The sequence below is a fragment of the Gorilla gorilla genome, chromosome 13, assembly GCF_029281585.2.
Source record: "Gorilla gorilla gorilla isolate KB3781 chromosome 13, NHGRI_mGorGor1-v2.1_pri, whole genome shotgun sequence".
Classification (NCBI taxonomy): Eukaryota; Metazoa; Chordata; class Mammalia; order Primates; family Hominidae; genus Gorilla; species Gorilla gorilla.
In genome coordinates this window covers 43,234,161-43,255,229 of record NC_073237.2, presented here as the reverse complement: position 1 = coordinate 43,255,229, position 21,069 = coordinate 43,234,161, and the positions used below count along the sequence as shown (strand labels likewise).

At 38.2% G+C, this 21,069-nt stretch overlaps 3 protein-coding genes and 1 pseudogene across 3 annotated transcripts; all 4 read right to left on the bottom strand.

The window, feature by feature from the left end:
* Window positions 1-2,892: 2,892 nt before the first annotated feature.
* On the bottom strand, window positions 2,893-3,462 carry LOC115935832 (interferon alpha-7). Its single transcript, XM_031014721.3, has one exon. It carries the CDS (start codon window positions 3,460-3,462, stop codon window positions 2,893-2,895), a length of 570 nt encoding a protein of 189 aa, XP_030870581.1.
* Window positions 3,463-7,471: 4,009 nt separating this feature from the next.
* On the bottom strand, window positions 7,472-8,444 carry LOC115935827 (interferon alpha-4). Its single transcript, XM_031014710.3, has one exon. The coding sequence runs from the start codon at window positions 8,386-8,388 to the stop codon at window positions 7,819-7,821; it is 570 nt and encodes a 189-aa protein (XP_030870570.1). The 5' UTR covers window positions 8,389-8,444; the 3' UTR covers window positions 7,472-7,818.
* Window positions 8,445-9,079: 635 nt separating this feature from the next.
* Window positions 9,080-11,071, bottom strand: LOC101143764 (interferon omega-1-like; annotated as a pseudogene).
* Window positions 11,072-17,918: 6,847 nt separating this feature from the next.
* LOC115935833 (interferon alpha-7) lies at window positions 17,919-18,658 on the bottom strand. Its single transcript, XM_031014722.3, has one exon. It carries the CDS (start codon window positions 18,616-18,618, stop codon window positions 18,049-18,051), a length of 570 nt encoding a protein of 189 aa, XP_030870582.1. The 5' UTR covers window positions 18,619-18,658; the 3' UTR covers window positions 17,919-18,048.
* Between the last annotated feature and the right edge of the window lie 2,411 nt (window positions 18,659-21,069).

Here is a 21,069-nt window from a genome sequence, read left to right as displayed (position 1 = left end):
GGGGGCTCTCTTTCCCTGTAAATGTTGTAAGAGTCTCAAAGTAAAAGAACCTGCCTTTTATTTCCTTTTTTGCTAAGCTACTGTTATGTCATTGTAACAGCGACATTCCGTCTTTTACAGAAATATTCATCATAAGAAAGGAAAAAGAGTATTTTATAAAAGAGCTTCTGAAAAACCTAGAACTTTCACTGACCTTCTGCTTTAATTTGTGATTTTGTACTCTTAAGGGGAAAGTGATGGGTAAAACCCACAAGAGAACTGAAAACAGCTGTATGAAGAGGCAGTGCAGGCTAATGATGAGTGAAGAAGAGAGCACAGTGCGCATTTCTAGAGGAAGAGGAAGGAAACTAGTGTGATATGGGAGTGGAAAATGAGATACAGAAAAGCAGGGAGGAAACGGGAAAGTGTGTCAGCTCTCAGAACCAGCAAAGATGTATACTTCACTTAAGTTTAGGAGACTAACTTCATATGGGAGTGTACTCTGGGGTTCTGAGAGCCAGGAAACAAATGTGCCAGGTGCCAGAATCAGTTAACCATCAACACGTGTATTCTGCCCTTCAATCTAGATGCTGCTCCTCTGTCAGATATTTATACAAGCCACCATTCCTGACTGAGTGTAAGTAGGACTTTGAAATGAGGTGAGACAATTTTTCAGCCTCTCTAGAATTCATGATAGAATCCTGTTGTTTTACGCTGCCTAAAAACAATATATACAAGCAGAATGGAATTTCAATGTAAAATAAGTTATTGTTATTTATACCGGATGTGTAAATTTTGTGTGAGGATTTCCTTAATAATTATTAATCTCCTTTTTTCCTCATTTATACACAACCATCTCCTGATCTCTGAATTTCCTTGGTTCATGTTGTATTTTCAGCTGATTTTGACCAACTTTCTTTCTTTTTAAATTTTGCTGTAAGTTCCGGGATACATGTGCAGAACGTGCAGATTTGTTTCATAGGTATACGTGTGCCATGGTGGTTTGCCTCACCTATCAACTCGTCACCTAGGTTTTAAGCACGATTTGTTTTAATCCAGTGTATCATTGATGGGCATTTGGGTTGGTTTTGTGTGTTTGCTATTATAAACCGTGCTGCAATAAACATACACGTGCATGTATTTTATAACAGAACGATTTATATTCCTTTGGGTATATACTCAGTAATGGGATTGCTGGGTCAAATGGTATTTCTGGTTCTAGATCCTTGATGAATCGCCACACTGTCTTCCACAATGGTTGAAGTAATTTACATTCCCACCAACAGTGTAAAAGATTTCCCATTTTTCCACAGCTTCACCAGCATCTGTTGATTTTGACTCTTTAATAATTGCCATTCTGAGTGGCATGAGATGGCATTTCATTGTGGTTTTGATTTGCATTTCTCTAATGATCAGTGGTGTTGAGTTTTTAAATGATTATTGGCCGCATAAATGTCTGCTTTTAAGAAGAGTCTGTTCATATCCTTCACCCACTTTTTAATGGGGCTTTTTGTTTTTGTAAATTTGTTTAAGTTTTTTGTACATTCTGGATTTTAGACCTGTGTCAGTTGGGTAGGCTGCAAAAATTTTGTCCCGTTCTGTGGGTTGCCTGTTCACTCTGATGATGGATAGTTTCTTTTGCTGTGCAGACGTTCTCTAATTAGATGCCATTTGTCAATTTTAGCTTTTGTTGCAGTTGCTTTTGGCGATTTCTTCATAAAATCTTTGCCCATCCTGTGTCCTACATTTTTTCTAGGGTTTTTATGGTTTTGGGTTTTACATTTAAGTCTTTAATCCATCTTGAGTTAATTTTTGTATAAGGTGTAAGGAAGTGGTCCAGTTTCAATTTTCTGCCTATGGCTATCCAGTTTTTCCAGCACCATTTATCATCATTCCCTCAAATACATTTTATCATCATTCTCTCTCGTCCTTCTAATGTTAAGGTATTCCACCTCTCTTTTCTTTGTGTGTCTTCTGTTCCCCCACTTTAATAGCGGAAGTTCCTCAGAATCCAGTTTAAGTCTTTTTTTCCCTCTCCGCTTGCTCCGCACATGACAGCCTTCATTTTTGGCCTTTCCATTGCCAGTTATGAACTTCCAGATATCGCATTCCTTGGAAACTGCAAACTCATATATCTGACTTGCAATGTACATTTTCAATTACATGTTGAAAGTCAGTTTATAGAGAATATCTCTACTTTTATTTGCAGACATTTCTTAATCTATGTCCTGCTAAGAGGAATTCATTGTTTTTTTTTACTTCCTCACATTACAGCAGTTAGTATAACTGATATTAATTCAGCATTATTATTGTTTTTAGAAACCTTTCCTGACAAAAATCAAAGATACAAGAGAAGAAGTATTGTACTTTTTATGTTCACGTTTATATCCTGAAGGCAACATATAACCTGGTATAGAAAAATATATTTTTCTATAACTTGAATAAAATTATGATAGGTAACTTACTTAAATCATCTATTTTTAAGTCAGGTTATACAGTCAGGCTTGGCATTTAATCTTAAAAAATAAACAAACACAAGAAATTTTGTATAGTAAAAATTTAATGAAAAAGGAAGTTAATATATTAACTAAATATGAAGAACATATATTGTTACATTAACCAAAATGTAAAGGTACACATGATATTACATAAAAAATGATTTAAACCTTAAAAATAGTTAAATAAATAAATATTTAAATAAATAGATGAACAGAGACATCAGAATGGTCATCTGTAAAGGACTAGTGCCTGCACAGGTAAACACGATGCTTCTTTACACTCCTGAAAACATTTGAAAATTTTCATTCAACTTGTGGTGGTTATAGGAGAAGTGAGTCTTTGAAATGGAAGAACTCATGAAAGTGTGAGATAATGTATTAGTCAATGAGGATCATTTCCATGTTGAAGCAGTTTTCAATCCTTCCTCCTTAATCCTTTTTGCAAGTTTGTTGAAAAAGAGAAGGATCTCATGATTTCTGCTCTGACAACCTCCCAGGCACAAGGGCTGTATTTCTTGTCTGTTAGATAAAGAGTGATTCTTTGGAAGTATTTCCTCACAGCCAGGATGGAGTCCTCATTCATCAGGGGAGTCTCTTCCACCCCAACCTCCTGTATCACGCAGGCTTCCAGGTCATTCAGTTGCTGGTAAAGTTCAGTGGAAAATTTTTCTAGGAGGCTCTGTTCCCAAGCAGCAGATGAGTCCTCTGTGCTGAAGAGATTGAAGGTCTGCTGGATCATCTCGTGGAGGACAGAGATGGCTTGAGTCTTCTGGAACTGGTTGCCATCAAACTCCTCCTCGGGGAATCTGAATTGATGTCTGTCCTTCAGGCAGGAGAACGGAGAGATTCTTCCCATTTGTGCCAGGAGTATCAAGGCCCTCCTATTACGCAGGCTGTGGGTCTGAGGCAGATCACAGCCCAGAGAACAGATGGATTTGTAGCTGAGCACCAGCACGGCCATCAGTAAAGAAAAGGACAGGGCCATTGGGATGTTGCAAATATCGCTAGGCTACTTGAGATGGGTAACCTTGAACCGTGGCCTCTAGGTTTTCTGGAGACTTGGCTCTGTGCATAGGTCTTAAATAGTGAACATACTAATTTCCATTTTCTAAATGCCCTAGTTTTACTTTCTATCTCTGTTTTTGCTTTCTTTATGTACTCTCTCCATGTGTTTAAAGACGTTTTTCATTTTTTTCATCATTGCCTGTTTTTCCCCTGCACTCAAAGCCTTTTATGGTATTTTTTTAATTGAAATATTCATGAAATTTTAATAACACAGATTTGGCATATCTATTTAGGTATTCTACATATACCTCTACTTCACAGATAAAAAGTATGAAGTTTGCTCTTTTTATTCAAAGTAAGTTAAGAATGACAGAAAAGTTAAACTAAAATCTAAGTTTAAAAGCTATTAAAATCTAAGTTTAATTAGATAAGTATATTTGTGGAATAACTTTTAATGTAATTTGTTCATGTAAATTTTGTTGTATCAAATTACACATGCAAAATAAAAATCTATATAATACACATTAATATGAATGTAATTACCTACCTAATCATTCAAAACTACTAGAAATATGAATCAATTTTTAAAAAATTTTCTCATAGTATATGAAGCGTTGAATTTTGCTTTATATGAGAAAGTAATTTGTAAACTTCACTAGCTGCAGTATTCATCCAGATATTGCCAACACTTTTTCCTTTCAGCACTTGACATAAGTACTGATGTGTTGAATAACTTTAGTAGAAATAAATCATATAATATAAGCTATTTGCATTGAATTCTCAAAGTTTACAAAACATCCTGAAGAAATGAGGATCAAACATAACTAATAACCGTAAGATAGTCAATGGCAGCACCAAGGTAGGCAGGTTAAAGCCACATATTGTGGTAAGACTTTAAGATCCAGCAAAAATTTGACAAAAGGTCCTCCAATCACAGTCATCTATTTGCCGTAGGTTTGTAACGTTGATCTTGCAAATATTTTGTTTATCATCATGAACTCAATACCAGTGCTTCTCATATCATACACAAGAAAACCCAACGAGAAAGATGTATATTAAGCAATGAAATTTTGTTGGATAGAGTTCTTGGAGAGTTACAAACTTTTGCAATATGTCAGATTTGTTTACACTACGAGAACTAATTTTTGTACCCTTAGAAGAAGTATCATTCCAATAAACATATGTGACTTAGAAAATATTATCAATTAAATCATTTTTGGCATTTTTCATTGAAGTTCATATTCCCTAAAGGTTTTCAGAAGTTCCTATCCAAGTCAATTCTTACCAAATATAAAAGACCTTCTTTGTTCTAAATGCATAAATTTATAAATATTGAATATTATTATGTAAAGAATTAACTTTCAGAGTGGTCCTGAACTCTGGCAAAGTTAGTTTGCCTCGGCCCTATAGATACTGAGTCCTTAAATGGAATGAGGTCTGTTTTAGCAAATCAGCTATTTAGTAGGTGGAGTTTTTCCTAGTTTCTCATTTTTTCTTCTAATGGAAGGTGTTCAAGAATGAAGCTATTTTTCTTCATCATGGCCATATTTGGGATTGTAATAGACAATGACAAAAATTTCCATTCAGCTTTTAGTGAAAATCAGTAATGCCCATTTAGTTTACTGCTAAAACCACTGGGGTTCTAGTTTTTTAAGGTGCATGTAGATCTGGGGATTCAAGTTGCAAGAGCAGCATAATATCATCCTTTGCCTGGCACTATATTAACTATTTATGACTTCATCTGTAATCTGCCCTCTTCTTTGTTATAATAGAAAATAAATAGCCTGGTGTCAAATACAGAGTCACATACTGAAATTCAAACTCTCCAATTCACACAGTTGGTAGGAATCAGACAATTTACTATTCCCTAAAGTAAGGAATAATAGTCTCTGTCCCCCAAATAATCCTACAGCTTCAGTAGGATTAAAAAAATTGAAGCATAATTTTTTTCATCCATTCTATCATTGATGGGCATTTGGGTTGGTTTCCTGTCTTTGCTATTGTAAATAGTGTTGCAATAAACATACACGTGCATGTATTTTTATAATAGAATGATTTGTATTCCTTTGGGTATATACTCAGGAATAGGATTGCTGGGTCAAATGGTATTTCTGGTTCTAAATCCTTGATGAATCACCACACTGTCTTCCACAATGGTTGAAGTAATTTACATTCCCACCAACAGTGTAAAAGCTTTCGTATTTTTCCACAGCTTCACCAGCATCTGTTGTTTCCTGACTTTTTAGTAATCGCCATTCTGAGTGACATGAGATGGCATCTCATTGCAGTTTTGATTTTCATTTCTCTAATGATCAGTGATGTTGAGCTTTTTTCATGTTTATTGGCCACATAAATGTCTCCTTTTGAGAAGTGTCTGTTCATGTCCTTTGCCCACTTTTCGATGGGGCTTTTTTTTTGTGAATTTGTTTAAGTTCTTTGTCCATTCTGGATATTAGACCTCTGTCAATTGGGTAGGCTGTAAAAATTTTCTCCCATTCTGTAAGTTGCCTGTTCACCATGATGACTGACAGTTTCTTATGCTGTGCAGAAGCTCTTTAATTAGATGCCATTTGTCAATTTTAGCTTTGGTTGCAGTTGCTTTTGGCAATTTCATCATAAAATCTTTGCCCATGCTGATGTCCTGAATGCTATTGCCTACGTTTTCTTCTAGGGTTTTTATGGTTTTGGGTTTTACATTTAAGTGTTTAATCCATCTTGCGTTAATTTTTGTATAAGGCGTAAGGAAGGGGTCCAGTTTCAGTTCTCTGCATATGGCTATCCAGTTTTCCCAGCACCATTTATTAAAGAGGGAATCCTTTCCCCATTCCTAAAGTATTCAGAAAGAGATTATCTTTTCCAGTTTTTGATTTTATTTTATGAAAAAATGTGTCAGTTTTTACTGACATTTAACAGAGTATTAATCAAAATAATGATCAATTACTATTGTAAATAATTTTACATTTTATGCTTTAAATATATAAATTATGAAATGTATTAATATGATTCACCAATGCATCACAATTATGAAATTTATTCAGTGACATATATTTTCAAAAAGGAAACACTATGCAGATAAAAGATAATCCACATTTTGTGGGGGTCCAACCTTATTACTTGCCACCATTGCAAAGGCAGTTTTCTCACAATTTTCTGTATGTGTTAACTTGATTTTTCTTTTCCGAGTCACTCTTCTGTCTACCCCAATATGGCTTCTGCTGATTAATTCTGTGAATCCAGCTCTCAGTAAGTTCTGCATTGCCATCTATTTTCTTGCTGTAGTGCTCAGTTTTAATTCACATTTTCCATAAGTTTACTGATTCCTTTTCTAAGCACATTTATTTTCTAAATGCACTTTTATCACCATTCCCTCTTGTCCTTCTAATGTTAAGGTATTCCACCTCTGTTTTCTTTGTGTCTCTTCTGTTCCCACACTTTAATGGTGGAAGGTCCTCAGAATCCAGTTTAAGTCTTTTTTTCCCTCTCCACTTGCTCCCCACATGACAGCCTTCATTTGCGGCCTTTCCGTTGCCAGTTATGAACTTCCAGATATCGTATTCCTTGGAAACTGCAAATTCACATATCTGACTTGCAATGTACATTTTCAATTACATGTTGAAGTCAGTTTACAGAGAATATCTCTGCTTTTATTTCCAGATATGTCACAATCTACATTCTGCTAAGAGGAATTCATTGTTTTTTTACTTCCTCACATTACAGCAGTTAGCATCACTGATATTAATTCAGCATTATTATTGTTTTTAGATTTCTTTCCTGACAAAAATCAAAAATACAAGAGAACAGGGACTGTATATTTTCTGTTCACGTTTATATCCTGAAGGCAACATATAACCAGGTACAGAAAAATATATTTTTTTATAACTTGAATAAAATTATGATAGGTAACATAATTAAATCATCTATTTTTAAGTCAGGTTGTAAAGTCAGCCTTGGCATTTTATCGTAAAGAATAAACAAACACAAGAAATTTTGTATAGTAAAAATTTAATGAAAAAGGAAATTAATATATTGGCTAAATATGAAGAACATATATTGTTACATTAACCACAATGTAAAGCGACTCATGATATTACATAAATTTTAAAAATAATTAAATAAATATTTAAATAAAAGATGAACAGAGACATCAGAATGGTCATCTGTAAAGGACTAGTGCCTGCACAGGTATACACGATGCTTCTTTACACTGCTGAAAACATTTCAAAATTTTGATTCAACTCGTGGTGGTTATAGAAGTGAGTCTTTGAAATGGAAGAACTCATGAAAGTGTGAGATAATGTATTAGTCAATCAGGATCATTGCCATGTTGAACCAGTTTTCAATCCTTCCTCCTTAATCTTTTTTGCAAGTTTGTTGAAAAAGAGAGGGATCTCATGATTTCTGCTCTGACAACCTCCCAGGCACAAGGGCTGTATTTCTTGTCTGTTAGATAAAGAGTGATTCTTTGGAAGTATTTCCTCACAGCCAGGATGGAGTCCTCATTCATCAGGGGAGTCTCTTCCACCCCAACCTTCTGTATCACGCAGGCTTCCAGGTCGTTCAGTTGCTGGTAAAGTTCAGTGGAAAATTTTTCTAGGAGGCTCTGTTCCCAAGCAGCAGATGAGTCCTCTGTGCTGAAGAGATTGAAGGTCTGCTGGATCATCTCATGGAGGACAGAGATGGCTTGAGCCTTCTGGAACTGGTTGCCATCAAACTCCTCCTGGGGGAATCCGAAATCATGTCTGTCCTTCAGGCAGGAGAAAGGAGAGATTCTTCCCATTTGTGCCAGGAGTATCAAGGCCCTCCTATTACGCAGGCTGTGGGTCTGAGGCAGATCACAGCCCAGAGAACAGATGGATTTGTAGCTGAGCACCAGCACAGCCATCAGTAAAGAAAAGGACAGGGCCATTGGGATGTTGCAAATATCGCTAGGCTACTTGAGATGGATAACCTTGAACTTCGGCCTCTAGGTTTTCTGAAGACTTTGCTCTGTGCATAGGTCTTAAATAGTGAACATACTAATTTCCATTTTCTAAATTCCCTAGTTTTACTTTCTATCTCTGTTTTTGTTTTCTTTATGCACTCTCTACATGTGTTTAAAAAGTTTTTCATTTTTTTTCATCATTGCCTATTTTACACCTGCACTCAAAGTCTTTTATGGTTTTTTTTTAACTGAAATCTTCATGAAATTTTAATAACACAGGTTTGGCGTATCTATTTATGTATACTATGTATACCTCTACTTCACAGATAAAAACTATAAAGTTTGCTCTTTTTATTCAAAGTAAAGTTAAGAATGACAGAAAAGTTAAACTAAAATCTAAGTTTAAAAGCTATTGATATTTAATTTAATTTGATAAGTATATTTGTGAAATAACTTTTAGTATAATTTATTCATGTAAATTTTGTATCAAAGTACATATGTAAAATAAAAATCTATATAATACACATTAATAATATGAATATAGTTACATACCTAATCATTCAAAACTCCTAAAAATATGAATCAATAATTTTTTAAAATTTTTCTCTTAGTGTATGAAGCTTTGAATTTTGCTTTATATGAGAAAATAATTTGTAAACTTCACCAGCTGCAGTATTCATCCAGATATTGCCAAAACTTTTTTCTTTTCAGCACTTGACACAAGTACTGATGTATTGAATAACTTTAGTAGAAATAAAACATATAATATAAGCTATTTGGATTGAATTCTCAAAGTCTACAAAACATCCTGAAGAACCGAGGATCAAACATAACTAATAACTATAAGATAGTCAATGGCAGCCCAAAGATATGCAGGTTAAAGACACATATTGTGATAAGACTTTAAGATCCAGCAAAAAATGGACAAAAAGTCCTCCAGTCACAGTCGTCTATTTGCCATAGGTTTGTAACATTGGTCTTACAAATATTTTGTTTATCTTCATGAACTCAATACCAGTGCTTCTCATATCATACACAAAAAAACCCAATGAGAAAGATGTATATTAAGCAATGAAATTTTGTTGGATAGAGTTGTTGGAGAGTCACAAAGTATTGTAATATGTTAGATTCGTTTACACTATGAGAACTAATTTTTGTACCCTTAAAAGAAGTATCATTCCAATAAACATACGTGAGTTAGAAAATATTATGAATTAAATCATTTTTGGCATTTTTCATTGAAGTTCATATTCCCTAAAAGTTTTCAGAAGTTCCTATCCAAGTCAATTCTTATCAAATATAAAAGACCATCTTTGTTCTAAATTCATAAATTTATAAATATTGAATATTATTATGCAAAGAATTAACTTTCAGAGTGATCCTGAACTCTGGCTCTAACTTTTTTTTTTGTTTGTTTGCGTAAGAAGTTTTTTTTTGTATAACTAGGCCCTATAGATACTGAGTCCTTAAATGGAATGAGGTCTGTTTTAGCAAATCAGCTATTTAGTGAGTGGAGTTTTTACCAGTTTCTCATTTATTCTCATTTTTAAATGGACTATGCAATGGTTCTATGTGGCATTCATAACAGCAAGTATATTCATATTTCTCACTTCACTTTTCCTAGGAGGTAAAAGTGGTCTGATTTTTCATCTTAATTTATGGGAACACAAAGAAAACAAATGTATGTCTAAATGTGATAAACATGTAAGAGGAGAAATACCTAATGTAAATGACCAGTTAATGGGTACAGCAAACCAACATGGCACATGTATACCTATGTAACAAACTTGCACGTTGAGCACATTTACCCTGAAACTTAAAGTATAGTTAAAAAAAAAAAAATGACCAGAGGGGAACTTAGCAAATATCTTGAGACAGATGAAAATGAAAACACAACATACCAAGACGTATGTGATGCAGTGAAAACAGAGCTAAAGGGGAAATTGAAAGCTGTAAAAGCTTACATTAAAAAAGAAGAAAGACCTCAAACCAATGAACTAACTTTACAAGTTAAGGAAGTAGAAAAAGAAGACATAAACACATAGCAAGGAAGAGGAAGAAAATAAGAAAGACTAAAGCAGACCCCAGGTCTTCATCCTTACTTCTCAGTCCTTGCAAGTTTGTTGATGAAGAGAAGGATTTCACGATTCCACTCTGACAACCTCCCAAGCACAGTCACTGTATTTCTTCCCTTTCAGGTAGATTCTCTGGATTCCCATGGATTCCCTGGAAGTACCTCCTCAAGGCCAGTGTAGGGCCCCAATCACCCCCACAGATTCTTCCTCTCCTGTTGCCTGCCCTAAGCAAGACTCCAGGCATTCTAGCTGCTGATGAAATCCAGTGTGGAGCTGGTCCAGGAGGGTCATGTTCCAGGCAACAGAGGAGCGCTCTGTGGGGAAGAGGCTGAAGATCTGCTGAAGCATCTCATGGAGGACAGACACGGCCTGGGCCTTCTGCAAATGACTGCCATCCACATCTCCAGGAGGAACCTGAAGTCTCTTCTGTCCTTGAGACACAAGAAAGTGGAGATTCTGTACATTTGGCCCAGAAGTGCCAAGGTGTTCCTGCTAAGTAGGCCATGGTTCTGAGGCAGGTCAAAGCCCAGAGATCCAACAGGGCCACAGTGGCAAAGCAGCAGGGCCACCAGTAGAAGAAGCAGTAGGACCATTGGGAAACGAGGGTGCTGCTGGCCTAGCTGAGCTGGGGTCTGGATGAACCCTGGACTCCAGGTTATCTGAACGCATTCTTTTTATGCATGGCTTATAGCTGGAAACAAATAGTTTTCAGGGTTGGCCAAGATGGCCGACTGGAACCTGCTAGTGTGTGCCACTCTCATGGAGAGAAATGGAAGGGGCAAGTAAGTACAGCACCTCCAACTGAAACAGCCAGGTACACACATTGAGACTCAAGAAAACAACTTGACCCATGGAGAATAGAGCAAAGTAAGGCAGGAAGAATACCCATCCAGGAGTGAAACAGAGCCAGGGGAGTGTCTCCTGCCCAGGGAAGTGGTGAGTAAGTGAGCAGCCCTGGGGACCCATGCTTCTCCCACAGATCTTTGCAATCCTCAGGTCAGGAGATCTCCTAGTGAGCCCACTCTACCAGGGCGTTTAGTCTGACATGCAGGGCTACGTAGGGTTTCAGCAGAGCAGCCGCTCTCGCATGCATGGGTACCCTGGAGCCTTAGATACCCAGGCTTCCCCACAAAAGAAGCTATAACTCCAGCCAAGCAGGAGGCTAGACCTCTGCACATACCCGTAGGATAGGAGTTTCTTCCAGGGCGCTGGGCAGTGACAAGCGGCAGGCCCACCTTCCATGGCCTGTCTCAGGGTAAGACCCACTGGCTTGGGAATCCAGCCAGACACTGGTAGCCGCCTCATACCTCCCTGACATGGAGCTCCCAGCGGCAGGGGATGGGCTGCCATCTTTGCTATTTCACAGCCTTAGCTATTGGAGCCTTTGGGTTCTAGGGAGTCCAAGGCAGCTAGGAACTGGAGCAGCCACCCAGCAGAGCCCAGCAGTTCTACGGAGAAGCAGTCAGATTGCTTATTCACGTCGATCCCAAATCCTGTTTCTTTTCACCGGGTGGAATCTCCCCACTGGGGTCTCCAGTCACCTCCACCACTGTTTTCTGATGGACAGCAGTTTCGAATATCCCTGGGATGGCGCTCCCAAAGGGAAGGGTGGGTTGCCATTGATGCTGTTTAGCAGCCTTAGCCATTCTGGCAAATGCCATTCTTTTGTGCTGGTGGTGGTAGCAGACCCCCAGCGCAGCACAGCTGCTCTACCAAAAAGTGGCCAGACTGTTTCTCCACCTGATACCCTGATGCTGCTTCTCCTCAGTGGGTGGGATATCCCCACCGGGGTCTCCAGCCACCTCCTGCATGTATGTTGCAGGAGGCAACAGGTTGTACCTCTCTGGAACAGAGCTCCCAGAGGGAGGGGCAGGCCCCCATCTTCACTGTTTCATAGCCTTCACTGTTGATATCTTCAGGTACTGAAAAATGTGAGGTGACTATGGTCTGGATTGGACCCCCAGCATATTGCAGCAGCCCTATGGAAAAGTGGCCAGACTGTGTGTTATGTGGGTCCCTGATCCCCTATCTCCTCACTGGGTGGGTCTGCCAGGTCTGGGTCTGCAGCTACCAGCTGGGGCTATTGAGCCAATAGGAGCTCTGCAATTCCCTGGAACAGAGATCCCAGTGAAAATGGTGGGTTGCCGTCTTTGCTATCTCACAGCTCTTGCCCTTGCTGTCTCCAGGCTCTGGGGAGTCTGTAGGGAACAGCGGCTGCTCCAGATTCCCAAAACAGAGCAACTGCCTCACAGAAGAGTGGCCACACTGTTCTCCACGCAGTTCCTGGTTGTCACCTCTCCTCTGTGGGCAGAGCCACCTGACCAGAGACTCTAGCACAGGCACCCTTCCCCTGCCTCATCTCCTCAATCAGGCAGTCCAGCATTTCTCCAAGGAAGAAATCCCACAGTCAACCCAGAACCCATCCACCACTACTGTTGCAGTGGGACAGCCCCAGCATCCCTCCGGCTGGGGAAGGAACAAAGGGCCTAGTCACTACACTGGCACCTCCAGCACATCATAGCCACTATAGGAAGAGGAGTCCAGCCCCTCTTCGCTGAGAATTCCCATCCCTATTCTTCAGGAGGCAGGGCCCCCAGCCCATGACTGCAAAACAGTCACCCTACCCACGGCTGAGCATATCCACTGGTAGTTGACTAGAGTTTCCCTGGGGAGAGGCTCCCAGAGCCATCCTACCTCTGCCACTGCCACAGCAGCAGTTTTATCCCTGCTGCATTGGGTCTGGGGAAGAGACAAAGAGTCTGAAGCTCTTTATTTACAAGTTTACAGCACGACACAGTTACCTAAACTTCCAGCACACTGCAGTTACCACATGGTGAGGAGAACAGTCTCCTGCTGGTAAGATTTCCACCTCCTGTTTCCCAAGAAGTGAAGTCCCATACTTACACCAGCAGTGCAGCCACCCCACTCCTCTGGCTAAACACTCCCATTAACATGGCTTCATATTTCTTGGAGTTGAAGACCCCAGGGGCAACAGAAAGCCTGTCTACCATTGCCTCTGCAGCGGTACTACCCCAGCTACCTTGGAACTAATGAAGGAGCAAGACCCCAAGTGCCTTATGCATACCTCCAACAAGCTGCTGTCAACCCAAGAGAGGAGGCCAGTCTGTCTCCCATTGGTCAACCACCCACCCCTCACATCACCAGGCAGGGAACCCCTCGCTTGGGCCCACAGCACAGACACCCCCATCCCACACTGAATGTGCTGAGTGATTGCTCACCTGCATCTCTGTGGTGGAGCCCCCAGGTGATAAGCAAAAGACCCTCAGTGACAACTACTACTAAGTTCTCTTCCTTTAATGCCTCCAAGTCGGGGAGAAACCATTAACCCTGAGATCACCTCAAAGCTGTTGTGTGCAGCCTGGGAGTGCCAAGATACAAGCTACAGCCAGCACTCAAGTGGGAGAGGAGCCCACACTTTCATAGCATTGAGAAGGAGCACGGCTGCAAATGTGAGGAAATATAGGGGAGCCACATGAGTGAGCAAGAGCCTGACAACTGACCACTATACCTAAGACTCACCTACTAGGTCATGCCCAAACCTTCAACACTAAAAAGTCTCACTAACACACCCTCATTAACCAAAGACAAGTCAGCTTCAAATAAAGACCCTGCACAAAGCTGCAGCCCTGTGAACACATCCAGAACCGAAGTCTATTTATTGATTGAACTCAAGCTACACTCCCATATGTAGAGATGAGAAAGAACCAATGGAAGAACTACAGTATCTCAAATGGACAGAGTATCTGATGTCCTCCATATAATCTCACTAGTTCTCCAACAAGGGTTCGTAACCATAATGGGTTAGCTAAAATGACAGAAATATAATTCAGAATAGGATAGAAAGGAATTTCATTGAGATTCAGGAAAATGATAAAACCTAAACCAAGGAAACTAAGAATCACAATCAAAGGATAGAGGAGTTGACAGACAAAATAGCCAGTATGAAAAAGAACCTAACAGACCTAGTAGATGTACATCCTACAAGAATTTCACAATGCAATCACAAGTATTAACAGCAGAATAGACCAAGCTGAGGACCGAATCTCAGGACTTGAAGACTGGCTCTCTGAAATAAGACAATCAGACAAAAATAAAGAAAAAAGAATGAAGAGCAATGAACAAAAGCTCCAAGAAATAGGGGATTGTATAAAGAGGCCAAATCTAAGAATCACTTGCATCCTTTAAAAAGACAGGGAGAAAGCAAACAACTTGGAAAATATATTTCAGGATATCATCTATGAAAACTACCACAACCTTGATAGAGAGACCAAAAGTCAAATTCCGTTGAAGTTCTACACCCAGATTGACCAGCTGTTCTAATTCCTAGTCTAGCACAATCCATAGAGGAAGGGATAAGTTAGGAGGCCCCGGGGAGGCTGGGCAGGCTGGAGGAAAGGGACACATCCTGACCCTTTGTCTTTCCCCATAGCTGTCCCTTGCCCCAAGACGACATGTCATGCCTGAAGCTGGGAGTATTTTCTCTCTCCACGATACAGAAGTTAAGGAAATGGGCTAATTCCAGTAGCGGGGTCAGTTCTTTCTTGGGAAGAGCCTCTTTTTAGCTATGAAGATAAAACTCCTGCCAGGAGGCCTGCTTCTGCATTAATAACCTGCTCTCCACAGACTTGGCTGCTGTCTCGGTGCACTTTGACCAGTTGGGGGCTCTCTTTCCCTGTAAATGTTGTAAGAGTCTCAAAGTAAAAGAACCTGCCTTTTATTTCCTTTTTTGCTAAGCTACTGTTATGTCATTGTAACAGCGACATTCCGTCTTTTACAGAAATATTCATCATAAGAAAGGAAAAAGAGTATTTTATAAAAGAGCTTCTGAAAAACCTAGAACTTTCACTGACCTTCTGCTTTAATTTGTGATTTTGTACTCTTAAGGGGAAAGTGATGGGTAAAACCTGCAAGAGAACTGAAAACAGCTGTATGAAGAGGCAGTGCAGGCTAATGATGAGTGAAGAAGAGAGCACAGTGCGCATTTCTAGAGGAAGAGGAAGGAAACTAGTGTGATATGGGAGTGGAAAATGAGATACAGAAAAGCAGGGAGGAAACGGGAAAGTGTGTCAGCTCTCAGAACCAGCAAAGATGTATACTTCACTTAAGTTTAGGAGACTAACTTCATATGGGAGTGTACTCTGGGGTTCTGAGAGCCAGGAAACAAATGTGCCAGGTGCCAGAATCAGTTAACCATCAACACGTGTATTCTGCCCTTCAATCTAGATGCTGCTCCTCTGTCAGATATTTGTACAAGCCACCATTCCTGACTGAGTGTAAGTAGGACTTTGAAATGAGGTGAGACAATTTTTCAGCCTCTCTAGAATTCATGATAGAATCCTGTTGTTTTACGCTGCCTAAAAACAATATATACAAGCAGAATGGAATTTCAATGTAAAATAAGTTATTGTTATTTATACCTGATGTGTAAATTTTGTGTGAGGATTTCCTTAATAATTATTAATCTCCTTTTTTCCTCATTTATACACAACCATCTCCTGATCTCTGAATTTCCTTGGTTCATGTTGTATTTTCAGCTGCTTTTGACCAACTTTCTTTCTTTTTAAATTTTGCTGTAAGTTCCGGGATACATGTGCAGAACGTGCAGATTTGTTTCATAGGTATACGTGTGCCATGGTGGTTTGCCTCACCTATCAACTCGTCACCTAGGTTTTAAGCACGATTTGTTTTAATCCAGTGTATCATTGATGGGCATTTGGGTTGGTTTTGTGTGTTTGCTATTATAAACCGTGCTGCAATAAACATACACGTGCATGTATTTTATAACAGAACGATTTATATTCCTTTGGGTATATACTCAGTAATGGGATTGCTGGGTCAAATGGTATTTCTGGTTCTAGATCCTTGATGAATCGCCACACTGTCTTCCACAATGGTTGAAGTAATTTACATTCCCACCAACAGTGTAAAAGATTTCCCATTTTTCCACAGCTTCACCAGCATCTGTTGATTTTGACTCTTTAATAATTGCCATTCTGAGTGGCATGAGATGGCATTTCATTGTGGTTTTGATTTGCATTTCTCTAATGATCAGTGGTGTTGAGTTTTTAAATGATTATTGGCCACATAAATGTCTGCTTTTAAGAAGAGTCTGTTCATATCCTTCACCCACTTTTTAATGGGGCTTTTTGTTTTTGTAAATTTGTTTAAGTTTTTTGTACATTCTGGATTTTAGACCTGTGTCAGTTGGGTAGGCTGCAAAAATTTTGTCCCGCTCTGTGGGTTGCCTGTTCACTCTGATGATGGATAGTTTCTTTTGCTGTGCAGACGTTCTCTAATTAGATGCCATTTGTCAATTTTAGCTTTTGTTGCAGTTGCTTTTGGCGATTTCTTCATAAAATCTTTGCCCATCCTGTGTCCTACATTTTTTCTAGGGTTTTTATGGTTTTGGGTTTTACATTTAAGTCTTTAATCCATCTTGAGTTAATTTTTGTATAAGGTGTAAGGAAGTGGTCCAGTTTCAATTTTCTGCCTATGGCTATCCAGTTTTTCCAGCACCATTTATCATCATTCCCTCAAATACATTTTATCATCATTCTCTCTCGTCCTTCTAATGTTAAGGTATTCCACCTCTCTTTTCTTTGTGTGTCTTCTGTTCCCCCACTTTAATAGCGGAAGTTCCTCAGAATCCAGTTTAAGTCTTTTTTTCCCTCTCCGCTTGCTCCGCACATGACAGCCTTCATTTTTGGCCTTTCCATTGCCAGTTATGAACTTCCAGATATCGCATTCCTTGGAAACTGCAAACTCATATATCTGACTTGCAATGTACATTTTCAATTACATGTTGAAAGTCAGTTTATAGAGAATATCTCTACTTTTATTTGCAGACATTTCTTAATCTATGTCCTGCTAAGAGGAATTCATTGTTTTTTTTTACTTCCTCACATTACAGCAGTTAGTATAACTGATATTAATTCAGCATTATTATTGTTTTTAGAAACCTTTCCTGACAAAAATCAAAGATACAAGAGAAGAAGTATTGTACTTTTTATGTTCACGTTTATATCCTGAAGGCAACATATAACCTGGTATAGAAAAATATATTTTTCTATAACTTGAATAAAATTATGATAGGTAACTTACTTAAATCATCTATTTTTAAGTCAGGTTATACAGTCAGGCTTGGCATTTAATCTTAAAAAATAAACAAACACAAGAAATTTTGTATAGTAAAAATTTAATGAAAAAGGAAGTTAATATATTAACTAAATATGAAGAACATATATTGTTACATTAACCAAAATGTAAAGGTACACATGATATTACATAAAAAATGATTTAAACCTTAAAAATAGTTAAATAAATAAATATTTAAATAAATAGATGAACAGAGACATCAGAATGGTCATCTGTAAAGGACTAGTGCCTGCACAGGTAAACACGATGCTTCTTTACACTCCTGAAAACATTTGAAAATTTTCATTCAACTTGTGGTGGTTATAGGAGAAGTGAGTCTTTGAAATGGAAGAACTCATGAAAGTGTGAGATAATGTATTAGTCAATGAGGATCATTTCCATGTTGAAGCAGTTTTCAATCCTTCCTCCTTAATCCTTTTTGCAAGTTTGTTGAAAAAGAGAAGGATCTCATGATTTCTGCTCTGACAACCTCCCAGGCACAAGGGCTGTATTTCTTGTCTGTTAGATAAAGAGTGATTCTTTGGAAGTATTTCCTCACAGCCAGGATGGAGTCCTCATTCATCAGGGGAGTCTCTTCCACCCCAACCTCCTGTATCACGCAGGCTTCCAGGTCATTCAGTTGCTGGTAAAGTTCAGTGGAAAATTTTTCTAGGAGGCTCTGTTCCCAAGCAGCAGATGAGTCCTCTGTGCTGAAGAGATTGAAGGTCTGCTGGATCATCTCGTGGAGGACAGAGATGGCTTGAGTCTTCTGGAACTGGTTGCCATCAAACTCCTCCTCGGGGAATCTGAATTGATGTCTGTCCTTCAGGCAGGAGAACGGAGAGATTCTTCCCATTTGTGCCAGGAGTATCAAGGCCCTCCTATTACGCAGGCTGTGGGTCTGAGGCAGATCACAGCCCAGAGAACAGATGGATTTGTAGCTGAGCACCAGCACGGCCATCAGTAAAGAAAAGGACAGGGCCATTGGGATGTTGCAAATATCGCTAGGCTACTTGAGATGGGTAACCTTGAACCGTGGCCTCTAGGTTTTCTGGAGACTTGGCTCTGTGCATAGGTCTTAAATAGTGAACATACTAATTTCCATTTTCTAAATGCCCTAGTTTTACTTTCTATCTCTGTTTTTGCTTTCTTTATGTACTCTCTCCATGTGTTTAAAGACGTTTTTCATTTTTTTTCATCATTGCCTGTTTTTCCCCTGCACTCAAAGCCTTTTATGGTATTTTTTTAATTGAAATATTCATGAAATTTTAATAACACAGATTTGGCATATCTATTTAGGTATTCTACATATACCTCTACTTCACAGATAAAAAGTATGAAGTTTGCTCTTTTTATTCAAAGTAAGTTAAGAATGACAGAAAAGTTAAACTAAAATCTAAGTTTAAAAGCTATTAAAATCTAAGTTTAATTAGATAAGTATATTTGTGGAATAACTTTTAATGTAATTTGTTCATGTAAATTTTGTTGTATCAAATTACACATGCAAAATAAAAATCTATATAATACACATTAATATGAATGTAATTACCTACCTAATCATTCAAAACTACTAGAAATATGAATCAATTTTTAAAAAATTTTCTCATAGTATATGAAGCGTTGAATTTTGCTTTATATGAGAAAGTAATTTGTAAACTTCACTAGCTGCAGTATTCATCCAGATATTGCCAACACTTTTTCCTTTCAGCACTTGACATAAGTACTGATGTGTTGAATAACTTTAGTAGAAATAAATCATATAATATAAGCTATTTGCATTGAATTCTCAAAGTTTACAAAACATCCTGAAGAAATGAGGATCAAACATAACTAATAACCGTAAGATAGTCAATGGCAGCACCAAGGTAGGCAGGTTAAAGCCACATATTGTGGTAAGACTTTAAGATCCAGCAAAAATTTGACAAAAGGTCCTCCAATCACAGTCATCTATTTGCCGTAGGTTTGTAACGTTGATCTTGCAAATATTTTGTTTATCATCATGAACTCAATACCAGTGCTTCTCATATCATACACAAGAAAACCCAACGAGAAAGATGTATATTAAGCAATGAAATTTTGTTGGATAGAGTTCTTGGAGAGTTACAAACTTTTGCAATATGTCAGATTTGTTTACACTACGAGAACTAATTTTTGTACCCTTAGAAGAAGTATCATTCCAATAAACATATGTGACTTAGAAAATATTATCAATTAAATCATTTTTGGCATTTTTCATTGAAGTTCATATTCCCTAAAGGTTTTCAGAAGTTCCTATCCAAGTCAATTCTTACCAAATATAAAAGACCTTCTTTGTTCTAAATGCATAAATTTATAAATATTGAATATTATTATGTAAAGAATTAACTTTCAGAGTGGTCCTGAACTCTGGCAAAGTTAGTTTGCCTCGGCCCTATAGATACTGAGTCCTTAAATGGAATGAGGTCTGTTTTAGCAAATCAGCTATTTAGTAGGTGGAGTTTTTCCTAGTTTCTCATTTTTTCTTCTAATGGAAGGTGTTCAAGAATGAAGCTATTTTTCTTCATCATGGCCATATTTGGGATTGTAATAGACAATGACAAAAATTTCCATTCAGCTTTTAGTGAAAATCAGTAATGCCCATTTAGTTTACTGCTAAAACCACTGGGGTTCTAGTTTTTTAAGGTGCATGTAGATCTGGGGATTCAAGTTGCAAGAGCAGCATAATATCATCCTTTGCCTGGCACTATATTAACTATTTATGACTTCATCTGTAATCTGCCCTCTTCTTTGTTATAATAGAAAATAAATAGCCTGGTGTCAAATACAGAGTCACATACTGAAATTCAAACTCTCCAATTCACACAGTTGGTAGGAATCAGACAATTTACTATTCCCTAAAGTAAGGAATAATAGTCTCTGTCCCCCAAATAATCCTACAGCTTCAGTAGGATTAAAAAAATTGAAGCATAATTTTTTTCATCCATTCTATCATTGATGGGCATTTGGGTTGGTTTCCTGTCTTTGCTATTGTAAATAGTGTTGCAATAAACATACACGTGCATGTATTTTTATAATAGAATGATTTGTATTCCTTTGGGTATATACTCAGGAATAGGATTGCTGGGTCAAATGGTATTTCTGGTTCTACATCCTTGATGAATCACCACACTGTCTTCCACAATGGTTGAAGTAATTTACATTCCCACCAACAGTGTAAAAGCTTTCGTATTTTTCCACAGCTTCACCAGCATCTGTTGTTTCCTGACTTTTTAGTAATCGCCATTCTGAGTGACATGAGATGGCATCTCATTGCAGTTTTGATTTTCATTTCTCTAATGATCAGTGATGTTGAGCTTTTTTCATGTTTATTGGCCACATAAATGTCTCCTTTTGAGAAGTGTCTGTTCATGTCCTTTGCCCACTTTTCGATGGGGCTTTTTTTTTGTGAATTTGTTTA